Here is a 15379-nt window from a genome sequence, read left to right as displayed (position 1 = left end):
TTAGCATCATAGTGTTCATGGTTTTATAACCACTCGTTCAGCATGGGAACGCTGTCCCTAAACGCACGAATGATGTTTTTAATGGACAATATATTTGTTGAGTTTGGAGGACAGATATTCCAACAGACAGTCGGTTTTTCGATTGGTACTATTTGCACACTTTCTGCTTGACTTGTTTTTATACTCGTATAAACAGAACTCATTCAGAACCTTCTAAATGACAAAAAGCAAAAGCACCATGCAAATGTTTTCATTTTGCCTTCAGATATATTGATGATGAGCTATCACTGAATAACCCATATTTCAGTCAGTAATAGCATCTCATATATCCCAGTGATCTTTAAGTTAAGGATACTACTGATACTATTAGGACTGCCTCATACCTTTATCTTTTCTTCAATATTGACACAGATGGACGACTTCCCACTAAAATCTATGACAAACGAGATGATTTCAAATTCTCAATTATCGTTATCCTCGTGCATGATCAAACTTAACGGACTTCATGTACATGAGTGTGCTCATTACCCAGAAAAATAGCAAACCAAGTTATGAAGTGGAAAGATTAGACACTACTACGGATTGGTTGTAAAATACGATGTATCTGTATCTATACTAACGGACATTTTACCACATCTACGATTGTCTTAAACATCAGAGTCGTGTGTCTGCCTATGTAAGAACTTAACGTGACCTTTTACCGGATATGATTGTAATATCGAGTGTAAGTTTGCATTGCTATACGTCGTGTCTCAGTATTCTATACATCCAACATTCATGTATTTATTTTTTTATGTTTCTGTTATGGTATCGGTTGAATAATGTGTTACATGTCATATCGTTTGTAGATACAAAACCTAAAAAAACAGCTTTTCAATACCGTCATTGTTATGATTATTGTTTGGTAGGGTATTTTGAAAAAGATTGTATGGAGTTCAAGATTACATTTTCGGTACATAAGTGCGTCACTGTTTGTGTTATCCTGTGCTCTCTGTCGTTGATTAAAGATGTTCGTTGTTTCTATGTGGTTTGCATGTTGTATCGATTATTATATTATTTCTTTGTGATGAGCGTTCTTGAGTGTGTTTGTGTTGTATTTCTGTCACTACACGTTGTCATTTTAGCGATAATTTCAACATTGTCATATAGGCGATGTGTTTAAGCTAGCTAAAAAAACAGGTCGACCCACCATTTTGTCTAAAAATGTCCTGTACTAAGTAAGGAATATGGCAGTTGTAATCAAATAATGTGTTTCTATATGTGTTGGTTGAGTATTTTGTAACACTTCAGTTAACGTTACTAGTCTTTCATATTGCATCAGTGTTTTAACAAAAAGGGATGAGAAGTAACTTGTATGATTAAACATGGTATGTTGGTGCAGATATAAAACGAATAAATTACGGTGTTTTTGGTTGTTTAGCATCTAAAATTAAAGTTTTGTTTCTTGAGATCACCCATTAAACTTATTTAAACTACATTAGAAAATGCCTGTACCAAGTCAGGAGTATGACAGTTGTTATCCATTCGTTTGATGTGTTTGAACTTTTGATTTTGCCTTTTGATTTTCGACTTTCCTTTTTGAATTTTTCTCGAAGTTCAGTATTTTTGTGTTTTTACTTTTTACCATTGCTTACATCCACTTTATTGAACTTTGGTAGATAGTTGCCTCATTGGCAATACTACCTCATCTCCGTACTTTATGTTAATAGTATTTGAAACTGGGTAGTATTTGTACCGGTGTACTGGAATTTGGATTTCAACCAAATACAAACAAAAAACAACAATGGCAAATTATTGCTAATCCAGATGTGGTCCTTTAAAAACGAAGCTTGTGTAACTTTGTCTGGTTGGGTTTTTTTTCCATACTGTTTTTTATCAATGTTCCAGTTTCTATATTTTGTAGCTGTTAATTTTTTGTCTGCTTTAAAAAGATATGACAAAGAATTATTTACAGTGTTCTGTAGAGTGTTGTTTGTCTTTTTGTCTTTTTTCATTTTTGTTGTCAATGGTTTGTCAATTTCAAGATTTTAAAATTGATGAATTGCAGAAGTCTATGCTTTATTTGTGGTATGTCTCTTCAAGGTCAATAGGATGCAATTAATACAGTTATCAAATTTTAAATTGGTGGAATAATTTTTTTCTGTACATGGGGCTCAAATTCTCACTGAGATTAAAACAAAATAGCAATCCTTTTTTAAACAAACTATTAATCTGGAATAAAATCATGCAATTAAAAACAATCAATTAATTTCAAAAAATAGAATCTCGATTCCTGTTGATAAATCAAATTGCCCGAGTGTTATAAATATTGAGGTCGTCTTTTTTTATTGAATGAATGACTATCAACAGTATCCAGAACTTGCCGCAGTAAATGTTCCAGTGCTTTTGTCGTACGTTGGTGTACCTCTATTGGTTATTAGTTTATCGTATGAAATACGCTGATTTGTTGTCAAGGTAATGGAATGGGTCAGTCCAGCTGAAAATGCAGTAGCACTACTAGCTAGGGAAAAATAAATAACCGTAAGAGAGAACTTTCAAATATAGTTGACGCCAATAAACAATCGTATCAAGATAAAGAGATCCTTATTATCAAACTGCCTTGCTTGTATCTCTATTGTGCAAATTGAAATACAACCATTGACAGAAAAACGAGTAAGACAAATTTTTTGTTATTTGGTTACCGACCACTAACATTTCAATACAGAAATAGAAATTATAGTATAAGGTGATTGCACAATTAAATAGAAGTGTTAGTGGCCAAAAGTAGATCAAATATATTTCAGCTTCTAAAACAAATCACCAGTTAGGAACTACTGACAAAACCCTCTTTTTATAGTTTGATTCATTGGTGATGGATTATATTTATATTTCAAAAAACAGTCAAGGTTTACCAACTAGTATACCTGTCGCTTATACAGAATAAAACTAACTTGCCAGCAGTACACCAGTAAAAGTAGTATACACTTGATCTCCTGCACCGTAGATAACGGTATCGTAGTTGTCATGGGCCTTTATATAAATTTTATCGTTCTCATCTAGATTTAGGAACACAGAATTGCCAGCGTCTACATAGTCACTCGGGGTACTACCATAAACTGAAACAATATAATCGTCATTCCGGTTGAGTTCTAACCATACGTGTTCGTTGCTTTTAGTAACTGCATAAAAATGGAAGGCGTACAATCCGGGAGTACTGCATACGAATTTACCATCAGCAGAAAAGTATGCATTGATGTTTGTTATGGTTTTATCAAATGTTAGAATTTCGCCATGTGTTAGGTGTTCGTGTATTGCCCTACCTTTAGTAAATGCCACGACGTCATCTCCTGGAAAATTAGATAAAATATTATTAATTAAATTTGGTATCTGTTACATTCTTACTACTACATCTTTTGTGAAATCACAGTTTTAAAAAAGAGAATCGCAAGCCGAAAGGTTCGCACTTTTTGTAATTTACTGATGTCTCTTAAATTAACGGCAGTGACATTTCCAATAAATAATAAGATAAATAGTTTGTTGATATACATATAGCAAGCCTATCCTTGGTTGTGCGTAGTTGGTTTTGGAGGAAAGTTTTGTTGTGATTGCTCCAGTGTGAAAAGAAATGCACAATTGATGTGTATAAATCAAATAAACATACATGAGTTCAAACTCCATCGTCGCGATATTGTAGTACGAACAACCGTGCTCATGATATCAATTGAAAGAGGGACGAAAGATCCCAGAGGGAGAGTCAAACTCATAGATTGAAAATAAACTTACAACGTCACGGCTGAAACTGAAAAATACAAACAGACAAATAATAATACAGAAGACACAACATAGAACATTAAAGTCTAAGCAACACGAACCCACCTAAAAAAATATCAAAGGTACCAGGATTATAATTTAGTACGCCAGACGCGCGTTTCGTCTACATAAGACTCATCAGTGGCGCTCATATCAAAATAGTTATAAAGCCAAACAAATACAAAGTTGAAGAGCATTGAGGATCCAAAATTCCAAAAAGTTGTGCCAATTACGGCTAAGGTTATCTATTCCTGGGATTAGTAAAATCCTTAGTTTTCAAAAAATTCAACGCTTTGTAAACAGAAAATTTATAAAAACTGGAGGTGATCTCAGGCGGGTGAAAGATGATACCCGGCATTATCTATACACAACCCTTCTCAATTCGTTAGTAGGCTTCAAATACTCTACGCTCCTTAACCCAAACCCCCATCCCCTCCCAAAGTACCCCATCCGCTATAGCTATGATCTTTGTCTATCAAATTGTTTAAGATTAAGAAATAAAGAAGAGTTCCCTTTAAGAAAGAATGATATACTTACCCATGACAATTGAGGGGAAAATCAAATATAGTAAAAGTTTCATAATGCTTCTACGGGAATGTCTGAATATTACAGATGGTAAGATATGACACAATTAACTTTTATCAGTTATGTAAGAACTGTACCTTGACTTGGCATTGGCTTTTTCAATTTTCTGTAAGCATAACTGAACACGTATTTACTATAAAGATATGTTTCAAGTCAACAGGAATAATGATACAAATTTACAAATATACATTTGGACTACCATACTAACAGTATCATAGACCAATGTTTACCACAGTATAGCAAGATAGATTTGTCTTCGTTTTTCTGCTTGAAAATACACGATAATTTGCAAAAGCATTAACTCCTGTACATGAGTGGATCATTTTCTACATTAGAAAATGCCTGTACCAAGTCAGGAATATGACAGTTGTTATCCATTCGTTTGATGTGTTTGGACTTTTGATTTTGCCTTTTGATTTTTAATTTTCCTTTTTGAATTTTCCTCGGAGTGCAGTATTTTTGTGTTTTTACTTTCTTCTACATAGCCAAACCCTCATATATAACTGGATATACAGGTGACTCTAGAGGCCTGTAAACTGCTTTAACTTTCTGATAACCTGAATTCATCCATTTATTTACGAAGGGTTTGAGTGTCTCAGTTTTCTTAGTAATATGATTGTCTAGATGGGGTTTCAATTCTGTACTTTTTTATTCAATGCATTACTCTCTATTCTTTATGCTTGTCAATCATTCTCTTATCCTTATATGAAGGCACACCATTAATGGCATTAATTTTTTTGCAACCGATTTTTCTGTGTTTGTTTTTTATAAACTTTTTTCAAATCTATTCTGTATTTTTAAAGGGGCACTAGCTGTCAAATTCGTGGTCACCGATTTGACTCAAATTCTCATATTTGGTTTATAATAATGTAAAACATTTATCCAAACTACCAAAAGTCTAAAATAAACAGTTTACAGAGCATGGGGTAGATAATATGTAGGTTCGTTTTGTGTGTATTTTAGTCCAGACGCCATCTAATTAACTATCGAATCAAGTCAATGGAGTGGTTCAGTCCAACAGAGAAAGCATCCAATCCATCATTGTCGCTTACTGGATCAAAAGATTTACAAGACTTTAAATCATCCCTGCTTGCCAAATGAAAAAAATCAAACCATTGAAACAAAAAAAACACGTTACAGGGTCATCTTTCATGTCGTTTGATTAATGACCACTAAAGCTTCTATATCAAAAGGTAATGATTACAAAATAAAAAAAAGTGTAAGCGGTCATATTTTTTGGTGGGATTTGTGTTGCTATCTTTGGTTTTCTATGTTGTGTCATGTGTACTATTATTTGTCATTTTTCATTTTAGCCATGTTGTCAGTTTAATTTCGATCTATGAGTTTGACCGTCCCTCTGGTATCTTTCGCCCCTATTTGAACAAAATGTTCAAGGTTTTCTGAATAGCATACCTTTCGCTTAAAAACTAACCTGCCAGCATTAAATGTAGTATACACTTGATCTCCTGCTCCAAAAATCGCATTATCGTAGTTGTCACGTGCCTTTATATGAACCGTATCATCCATTTCGAGATTTATAAACACAGAATTGCCAGCATCTACAAAGTCACTCGGGGTTCTAGCGTAAATTGAAACAATATACTCGTCATTCCGGAAGAGTTCTAACCATACGTGTTCGTTGCTTTTGGTAACTGTGTAAAAATGGAAGGCGTACAAGCCGGGAGTACTGCAGACGATTTTTCCATCTGCAGAAAAGTATGCATTGATGTTTGTTATGGTTTATCAAATGTTAGAATTTCGCCATGTGTTAGGTGTTCATGTGATGCCCGACTTTTAGTAAATGCAACGACGTCATCTCCACCTGGATAATTAAATAAAAAATCATAAATTAGATTTAGTGTCGGGTACTTTCTTACTATTTCATTTTTGGTGATGCTAAAGTTTTCGAAAAGAGAATCACAAGCAAGATACGCACTTTTGAAATTATCCTTTCTATAAAACTGACGTTAGTGACATCTTCAGAACATAAAATGATTAAAAGATAAAAAGTTTGTAGATATTTATAGAATTATAACTTAACATTGTTTGTACATGTGGCTGACCCTGTGCTTGGCCTCTGTAATTTTTGCAGTTTTTGCTACATGTTTATTGAACCGAAATTACGCGTGCGTTCAAACTCCATAATTCATGGGGTTAATCGAGCTTATGATATCATTTCAAAGATGATACCCGGCATTCCCTATACAAAACCCTTCTTAATTCGTAACTAGGCTTCAAATAATCTACGACCCAAATACGTACCCTATCCGCTATAGCTATGATCTGTTTCCACAATTTTTTCTCAAAATTAAAAAAAAAAGAACCGTGACATTTAGAATAGAATGATACACTTACCACTAACGATTGAGGGGGAAATTAAAAATAGTAGAAGTTTCATAATGCTTCTACCGGAATGTCTGAAGATTATAGATGATAGGATATGACACACTTTACTATTATCAGTTATGTAAGAACTTTACCTTGACTTGGCGTTGACTTATTTTTCAATTTTCTGTAAACACAACTGACCATTTGTATACTGGAAATATGCTTTTAAAAGTAAACGAGAATAACTAAGAATAATGTAAGAACATTACCTAACCTTTTTCAGTAATATCATTTGTTATGTCAGGGAATAATTATCAAATGTTGTTCTGGCAACATAGATTGACAAACTTTCTACTTGTCTATTTATACTATTTATACAATGGTGTGTCTGTCTTTTTCAACTAATATACTTGTGTTTTTCCTTTTGGTATCTTTTTTTTCTCTTCTTTTTACTGTTAAACTTAACATCCCCGCTTGCAAATTTATTTTTGAATTACATTAAGAAATAATGAATTGTAAAAAATGTTAAAAAAAAATTAAAAAAAACAAAATTTACACATTGCCGATTTTACTGACCATTGATTTTATGTTAATGGTCCTTAATATAAAGTTTTCCTACAGTTATCATATAAGCTTAACACGATCAATGCAAATGAGCTCAAAGTAAGATAAACAAAGCCAGAAATGCATACTCACCTTACAATCATACCATACACCAAACAAAGTGGACCTATTACTTAGACTATACAAAAAAAGATGAAACTACGAAAACTTTATATGATTAATGAACCATGAAAATGAGTTATGGTCAGATGAATCCTGCCAGACAGATATGTAAACAATACAGTCATTCTATGCTCTAAATATGTTGACCCATTGCATTTGGTATCTAAGAAACAAACTTAGCTCGGAAATCTCAACATTGACTTATAAACCATGAAAATGCGGTCAAGGTCAGGTGAAAACTGTATGACGGACATCTACACATTACAATCATTTCATATACCAAATATAGTTGACATATTTTGTCAAACAAACTGACAAAAACACAAAAACTTAACATCGAGCAATAAACCGTAGAAACAAGGTCAATGTCAAATCAAACCATACCATAAAACTGATATAAACATCCTTAAATATTGCATACGCCATTAGAAAATAGACCAAAACACAAACACTTAACCATACACTATTATGCAACTTTGACAGTTTCATTCATTCAATACCAAGTAGACTTATGGCTTCTAGTATCTAAGCTATAACATTGACCACGAAAACTAAAACACTGATCCATGCGATGAGGTCGAGTCATGTGAAAATTGTCTGACAGTCATGAGGGCCTTTCGAGGTACGGTCTTGCCAAATATAGTTATCTGATAATAAGAGAAAATTAAGACCGTCACTGAAACATGAAAATGATATCAAGGACAAAAAACAATTGACAGACGGATCCGTTATACATGTAGCAATCGGTATACAAAGTACGAGGCAATCAAGTCTTCGACTTTCTGATATATTCGGCACGCAATCACTTTGTCTCAATTCTATGCGACCTGGTAGGAAGAAATATGAACAGAAAATAAGCATGCGTGTCATTTGTTGTGGAGACTTTTGTTTGTGATTTAATTGCTTTCATTTATACGATTTCCTATAAATTGTTTAGAAGTATAACAAAAAAGGCACTATTGTTCATGGTTAAGCTGAGTTCGAAATTGTAAATTATGTCATAGTTACCAATCTTTATCTTTTAATCTGTTAATATAGGTGCCTCATAATCAACCGTGCTAGGTTTTTTAAATTAATATAGCAATACATTTGAATTTGAACTGTTTGATTGGTTTCTTATGTTCTGGGAGAATTGGGGTATTAATAAAGTAAAGCAGTTATACTTTGTGGTGTAAATTATTTAGAAAGAAAACATAAAGTCATTTGTATTTGTTTATCATTAATATATCTAAAATATTCCAAGCTTTCAATTTCTGTAGCATGTGTAGACAATGTCTCAGTTTTGATAAAGTAGCAGAGATAAACTTGTCTATCTATTTTTTTTAAATGTTCAATGCCGTTAAGATAATAATATAGTTGACTGAGATAAATGTGTCCCCTGGTTTCTATCGAGTCTGACCTACTTATATCCTGCAAATATGTTTCATACAGATTTGCTTCTGAAGATTAGACGGTAGTTTGAAACAGCTATAAATTACAATACGTATTTATAGTTCGAGTACCGATTTCGGTAGAGGGATATAAAATGTTTTCGTGGTGTGTTTTGCACACTTAGGAGTAGACGCTTGACCTGTCGACGTACCCATTTTAACTCCTTTTTTGTGTTCGAACTATTTCCACATGGATTTTTCGTTTCCTTTATTTAAATGTTTTTACTCAATTCACGGAATGTGAACATCGGTAAACTACTCTTGTCATGATTCCTTTTTTACTACCCAGCACCAACCATGTTTGGTATGCTTGTATAATCTTTCCAACTTTAATTAAGTCCCTTCTTTGAAATCATTGTTGGCATTTCTTTTTTGCAATTCTTCGATTCCACTTAACGATAATAAAGATCAATTGAAAAAATATACATTTCCATGGATCACAATTTCATTCTCAGACTATTACATGTGTATTTATAACGATATAGTCAAGAACCCTTAAATTGGAATATATTTCAAAACGGGCATGTTAATCATGTATATGTGTACAAAATGTCAACTTTCACCTGACCACAACTTTATTGTAAAAAACATAATATCAAGAGTTTAACTGAAAACAGACGCACGCAGATACTAGAAAACATAGTGTTCACGCTACAATATTCGGCGGGGTATTAGTATTAGTTCCATGATATCTGTATAACAGACGATGATAATGGTTACTAAAATCCAGATTAAATACTTGAACTTTTTGGAGATAATATGTCAGCAATTGTTCAAGAAAAGATATTGTAGATGTGTTTAATCTGGTCTTTATATGTGTTTTTCAATTGCGGTTTCATAACAATTAAAAGACAAAAAAATGGCATCGGAATACATATTCAGAATTGTCAGATGTCGCATGCTACCTTATTTTTAATTGTATGAACATAAGTATATTTTTGTCGTTATACATCAACATAGAAAGACATGTTTTAAGGATCATAGGAATGATACCCTGTTGGTAGACGGACACAGTTCTTCAAAATTGATCAGCGTTTCTACAAAAAAATTATGAGACGTTTCTTGCTATTGTTGAACATAATATAGTGAGTGCTAAGAAACGAATTAATAAAATTTCTTTAGTTGTTTAACATCTTGAGGATTATTCAGCGGGATTGACCCAAGAAACTGATTTACTTGTAAATGAAACTGCATAGTGTTTGTACCAGCATGCATTGAAATTTGGATTTCAACCCAATTACAATAAAAAAAAAACAATGTCAAAAATTTTGCTAATTCATGCATAAACACAGTTTGTCATTTAGTCTGGTTAGGTTTTTCAGTATTGATTCCCATACCGGCTTATTTTCAAATCACTGTTCTAGTTTCTTCACAATTTTTAGTTGTTGATTTTTCGTTTACTTTAAATGGATAAGACACAGAATTGTTTACAGTGTTTAGTTGAGTGTTGTTTGTCTCTTCTGGTTTTGGGGTGTTTTTTTTCGACTTTGTTATCAATTGTTTTGTCAATTTCTAGAATTCAAAATTTATGAAATGAAGTGGACCATGCTGTATATGTGGTATTTCTGTTCAATTTCAAGGGCTGCAATCAACAAAGTCACCAAACCTTAAATAAGTTAAGTAGTTTTTCTGGCCATTCGATTAAATGCTTACATTAAAAAATAAAATTACAATCCTTTCAAAAACAATAAATCTAAAATAAAAACTGTACATTAATCATATAAATAGTAACGCAATTCGTCGTGAATGTTAAAGATTGTCCTAGTGCTAATTGAATTCAGATAGTGACAAGCGAACACTACATTTCTAAGTTTTATTGAATCAACCAATGATTGGTTGGTACTTAGGTAATAGTGCCAACAAATAGCCTGAAAATGTACAATAAATTTCAGTAGGTACTCCATATAAGGCGGTGTCATGGCTTTTTATGTCAAGAAATACCTCATCGCCTTGTAGCAGCTCTAAGGACGCGGAATTACTTCCTGTGACGTAACCAGATGGAACGTGGCCATAAATGGAGTTCACATACATGAAATTGTGGTAAAGATCAATCCAAATTGGCTTATCTGAATGAGACAAAGCATGAAAATGGAAGACGTATATGCCACTATATTTTGCAGTAAATTTTCCCGTTTTCGTGTCATACCCTAAGCCATGATTTATGAAAACTCTGTCAAATATTACTGTATGACCCTGTGCCTGTGTATGATGAGCTGATAGCCCAACAGAAAAAGCTATCTCTTCCGCCTGGCCGTTTTCTATAAGGAACAAAAACACCATTTAGTCAATCTTGTTATGCATATACGTAGAAACATATAAACAGTTATTAATGTATAGAACTTGCTAAGGCTGCATTACAAAATAATTAGGAGCATTCAGAATGTCATCTCGATTTAGGTGAACATCTCTTGATAAACATGATGACAATTCAATAGAAATGGGGAAGGGGTGTGCATTTTTTCGTGTATCATTCGTTGCTGTTGGTGTTATCGTTCTGAACATGCATGAAATATTTGCCACTGGACGTTTAGCAACCGACAATCAATCAAACAATAATTTTTATGTTTTAAAACCCTATATAGTGCATTGTTTGCGAAATTTAACCGTAACAAGAATCATTCACAATAACGACTCAATCATGTAAATCTTGTTTTTTCATCAAAATGTGGTTTTTAAAGCCCCTAGAAATAAAAGTAAAATATAATGAAATAACACGTCGTCAATTGCATCTGACGTCATCTTCAAATTTTTATTACGCAAGGAACACTCAGAATCTTTGAAACTACACATACTGTTGTGCTAACATCATTATTGTGTAGCTGATTAGATTATTAAGGTACAATGCCATTCAATTGCGAATTGTTCCGACAATAATTGCTGGACACCATTATTCAAAACTAGCTTACAGATAATGGACTAAGATTGTGTTTTCGTTAAATAAAAGAGAGTTGAAAAATACTAAAGGGACATTCAAACTCATAAGTCAAATGAATAAATCTCATTTTTTTTTTATATTGACAAGTCAATGACAAAAAAAGAAATAGACCAAAAGAAAAATATCAGTTTACAAAGCACATAGAAAACTAATGACTGAGCAGCACGAACCTTACTACAAACCGATAATTTTTTTTTTAAATTGATTTAGTATTCCTATTCTTTAATCATTTACTGAACGTACCAAGATAATCTGTTGACGGCGACAGGATAGAACCAGAGAATGTTGTATAAGTTTGATTTGTTCCAATGTCGCCATAAATTCCACCTGCTCTTCTAGATCTGACGGATACTTTATCTCCTGTATGGAGGTGTATAATTGCGGTGTTACCTGCATCGGCGTATTCGTTCGGTGTTTTACCATATGCTGAGTTGATATACTGGTCATTATAGTACAAATCTAACCATAATTCCTGTGAAGCATTAAGATACATTCATAAATTGTCAAAACTCACTCCATTTATTTATATTTAATGATTTTGACTAACACAACCACAATTACACTTTTAATTTCATGTAATTTGTAATGTAACATATACCAGATCTTCGCACTGTATTTCAAATTAAAACATTGGTGATGGTCACAAAATTCATTAAAGAGAGTTACCAAATGGATAGTCAATCTCATGAAACGAACTGACAAGGTCATGTAAACATACAAAATACGACATAGAAACGAACCGAACAACAGGAACTGCGTAAAATCTTAGAAGGTTAAATCATGTGCTCCGGAAGTGAAAGCAGATTATGCTCCATATGTAGCGTCTGTCGTTTTGCTCGTGTAGAAGCCCAGTGGTAAGTCTAATTCGATAGGCATTTTCGATGAATGGGACGGGATTGTGACTACGACAATTAGATAATATTCGTTGTCATCTGTGAAACTGATTTTTTCATTTCGTTATGACGACCGTAATGATTTTAACCTTCAGCTTTAATTTTTTTTATTGTAACGTCACTGATTTTGGACGAAACATGCATCTGGCGTACAAAATTATAAGCCTTGTATCGTTTAAGTTTTCAACAGATCATGTAAAATGTAAAATTTCGGCAAGCTTAAGTTTTAAACAATCCTGACCAAGCCAAATTGTCCAAGTTGTAGAAGTTTTGATCAGTATTATGTTTATGACAGTTTATGAACATTATTCTAGTATGTACATTCTTAACACGCAACGTTAATTTATCCTTCAAAACATGCCAGAGATGTAAAATAAATACCAGATTACCTTCAACTATGAACTCAGATAAACATTTTGAGCTTAACTTACATGATCTGAAGTGGCCAATGCGTGGTAATGAAAAATGTATAGACCTGGCTGTGCCGCAGTGAATGTTCCAGTGTCTTTGTCGTACGTCGGAGCACCTGTACTGGCTATAATTCTATCGTATAAAACATGCTGACTGGTTGTCAGGTCAATTGAGTGGTTCAGTCCAACTGAGAAAGCATCCAATCCATCATTGTCGCTTACTGGATCAAAAGAGTTAGAAGATTTTTAATCATCCCAGCTTGCCAAACAAAAATAAAATCAAACAATTGACAAAAAAGAACCAACCTTATACTGTCATCGTTCGTGTCATTTGATTAACGACCACTAAAGTTACTATATCAAAAGGTAGTGATTCATAAATAAAAAAAAGTGTAAATGGTCAAACGTAGATTCAAGTTATTTCTTCAAAAAAAATATTCTAGATCAACAGTTAGGAATTATTGAATACAATATCTTTTTAGCTTAATTCTTTTGTGAGGGAAATGTATGTGTATGTTGAACACAACGCTCAAGGTTTGCTGAATAGCATATCTTTCGCTTACAAAACTAACCTGCCAGCAGTAAACCAGTAAAAGTAGTATACACTTGATCGCCTGCTCCAAAAATCACATTATCGTAGTTGTCACGTGCCTTTATATAAACTGTATCGTCCATTTCGAGATTTATAAACACAGAATTACCAGCATCTACATAGTCACTCGGGGTTCTACCGTAAATTGAAACAATATAATCGTCATTCCGGAAGAGTTCTAACCATACGTGTTCGTTGCTTTTGGTAACTGCGTAAAAATGGAAGGCGTACAAGCCGGGAGTACTGCAAACAAATTTACCATCAGCCGAAAAGTATGCATTGATGTTTGTTATTGTTTTATCAAATGTTAGAATTTCGCCATGTGTTAGGTGTTCATGTGTTGCCCGACCTTTAGTAAATGCCACGACGTCATCTCCTCCTTGAAAATTAAATGAAAATTCATAAATAAGATTCGGTATCCAGTACTTTCTTACTACTGCCACTATGGTGACACAATACTTTTCAAAAATAGAATAAAAAGCATTGTTTACACTTTTCTAATTGACTTATGTTTCTAAGAATGACGCTAATGACATTTTCAGTACATAAAAAGATAAAAAGTTTTTAGATATATATATATATATAGCATGTATAGTTTATCCCTGGGTTGTACCAGAGGTTCAAAAAATGTGGTTGATCCTGTGTTTGGTTTTGATCGATTGTTTTGCAGGTATTGCTCCAGTGTGAAAAGAAATGCACAACTGATCCGTATAATTCTGCAAATATCTGCCTGACGTGATAGGTTCTTTAATTGAAACCAGATTATACATAATCCATCGTCGCGACATAGTAGTTAGATCAACCGTGCTTATATCATTTTGGAGAAGATACGCGGCATTCTCTATACACAACCCTTTTTAATTCGTAACAAGGTTTCAAATTCTCAACAACCGCTTCAATCAAAAAAGTAGCCTATCCACTATAGCTGTCATTTGTTGTATTTAGTTGTTGAAAATTTAGAAATGAAGAAGTGTGTTCTTTAAAAAAAAAAAGAAAAAAAAATTCTTAACTTACCACTGACGATTGAGGGCAAAATCAAAAATAGTAAGAGTTTCATTGTGATTCTGCCGGAATGTCTGAAGATAATAGATAATAGGATTTGACACACTAAGCTGTTATCAGTCATGTTTGAACTTTACCTTGGGTTGGCATTGACTTATTTTACGATTTTTTGTAAACACAACTGGACATGTGTTGATTAGAAAAAATATTTTACAAGTATACGGGAATAATTAGATAAAATCACCAAACCTCAATAAAACCTAACATTTTCATGAAATCATACATAATTTCCCACTGGACTATTAAGTTAGCAGCATAATTGTTCAAGGTTAATATCAGTATAGCAAGGTAGAAAATGTATCTCCGTTTTTCCTGTCTGCAAACAAACGCGATAATTTGCAAAAGCTGATGATACCAGTCTTATAATTAGCTAGACCCTAACGGGCAATACAATCAGAATCATACATATACCTTAAGTGGAGTGTAAACTGCTTTACCATTCCGATCATCTGAATTCATCTGATTTTCTGTATGGTTTGAGTTGCTAAATTTCTACTTTTTTGCGTAATACGAGAATCTGGATTTTAGGTTTCACTTCTGTATTATTTTATTTCAAGGCATTATTCTTTATTGTTCTCTTTGTACGTAAGCATCGGATTTTCTCTATTGCAATTTTTGGCAATTATTCT

General features: G+C 33.2%; 2 protein-coding genes across 4 annotated transcripts in view; both read right to left on the bottom strand.

Moving 5' to 3' along the window:
• The window catches only part of LOC139484982 (FHF complex subunit HOOK-interacting protein 1B-like), a 626211-nt gene that overhangs the window by 566225 nt on the left and 44607 nt on the right, over positions 1-15379 (bottom strand). The gene's annotated exons all lie outside the window — the stretch shown is intronic.
• On the bottom strand, positions 10658-14814 carry LOC139484988 (uncharacterized). Its single transcript, XM_071269070.1, has 5 exons — positions 14703-14814; positions 13669-14067; positions 13118-13317; positions 12037-12265; positions 10658-11116 (listed from the first exon to the last, which is right to left on the bottom strand). The coding sequence occupies exons 1-5, from the start codon at positions 14812-14814 to the stop codon at positions 10680-10682; spliced, it is 1377 nt and encodes a 458-aa protein (XP_071125171.1). The 3' UTR covers positions 10658-10679.

Source organism: Mytilus edulis, chromosome 8 (assembly GCF_963676685.1).
Source record: "Mytilus edulis chromosome 8, xbMytEdul2.2, whole genome shotgun sequence".
Taxonomy (NCBI): Eukaryota; Metazoa; Mollusca; class Bivalvia; order Mytilida; family Mytilidae; genus Mytilus; species Mytilus edulis.
Note: the sequence above shows the minus strand (reverse complement) of the source record. Positions and strands in the feature narration are given on the sequence as shown.

Coding starts and splice junctions, on each gene's coding strand:
- LOC139484988 (XM_071269070.1), bottom strand. CDS start 14,814: ATGACTGATAACAGCTTAGTGTGTCAAATCCTATTATCTATTATCTTC. Junction 14,068..14,702: donor TTTGCCCTCAATCGTCAGTG/GTAAGTTAAGAA, acceptor TTAATTTTCAAG/GAGGAGATGACGTCGTGGCA. Junction 12,266..13,117: donor CATTGGCCACTTCAGATCAT/GTAAGTTAAGCT, acceptor AATGCTTCACAG/GAATTATGGTTAGATTTGTA.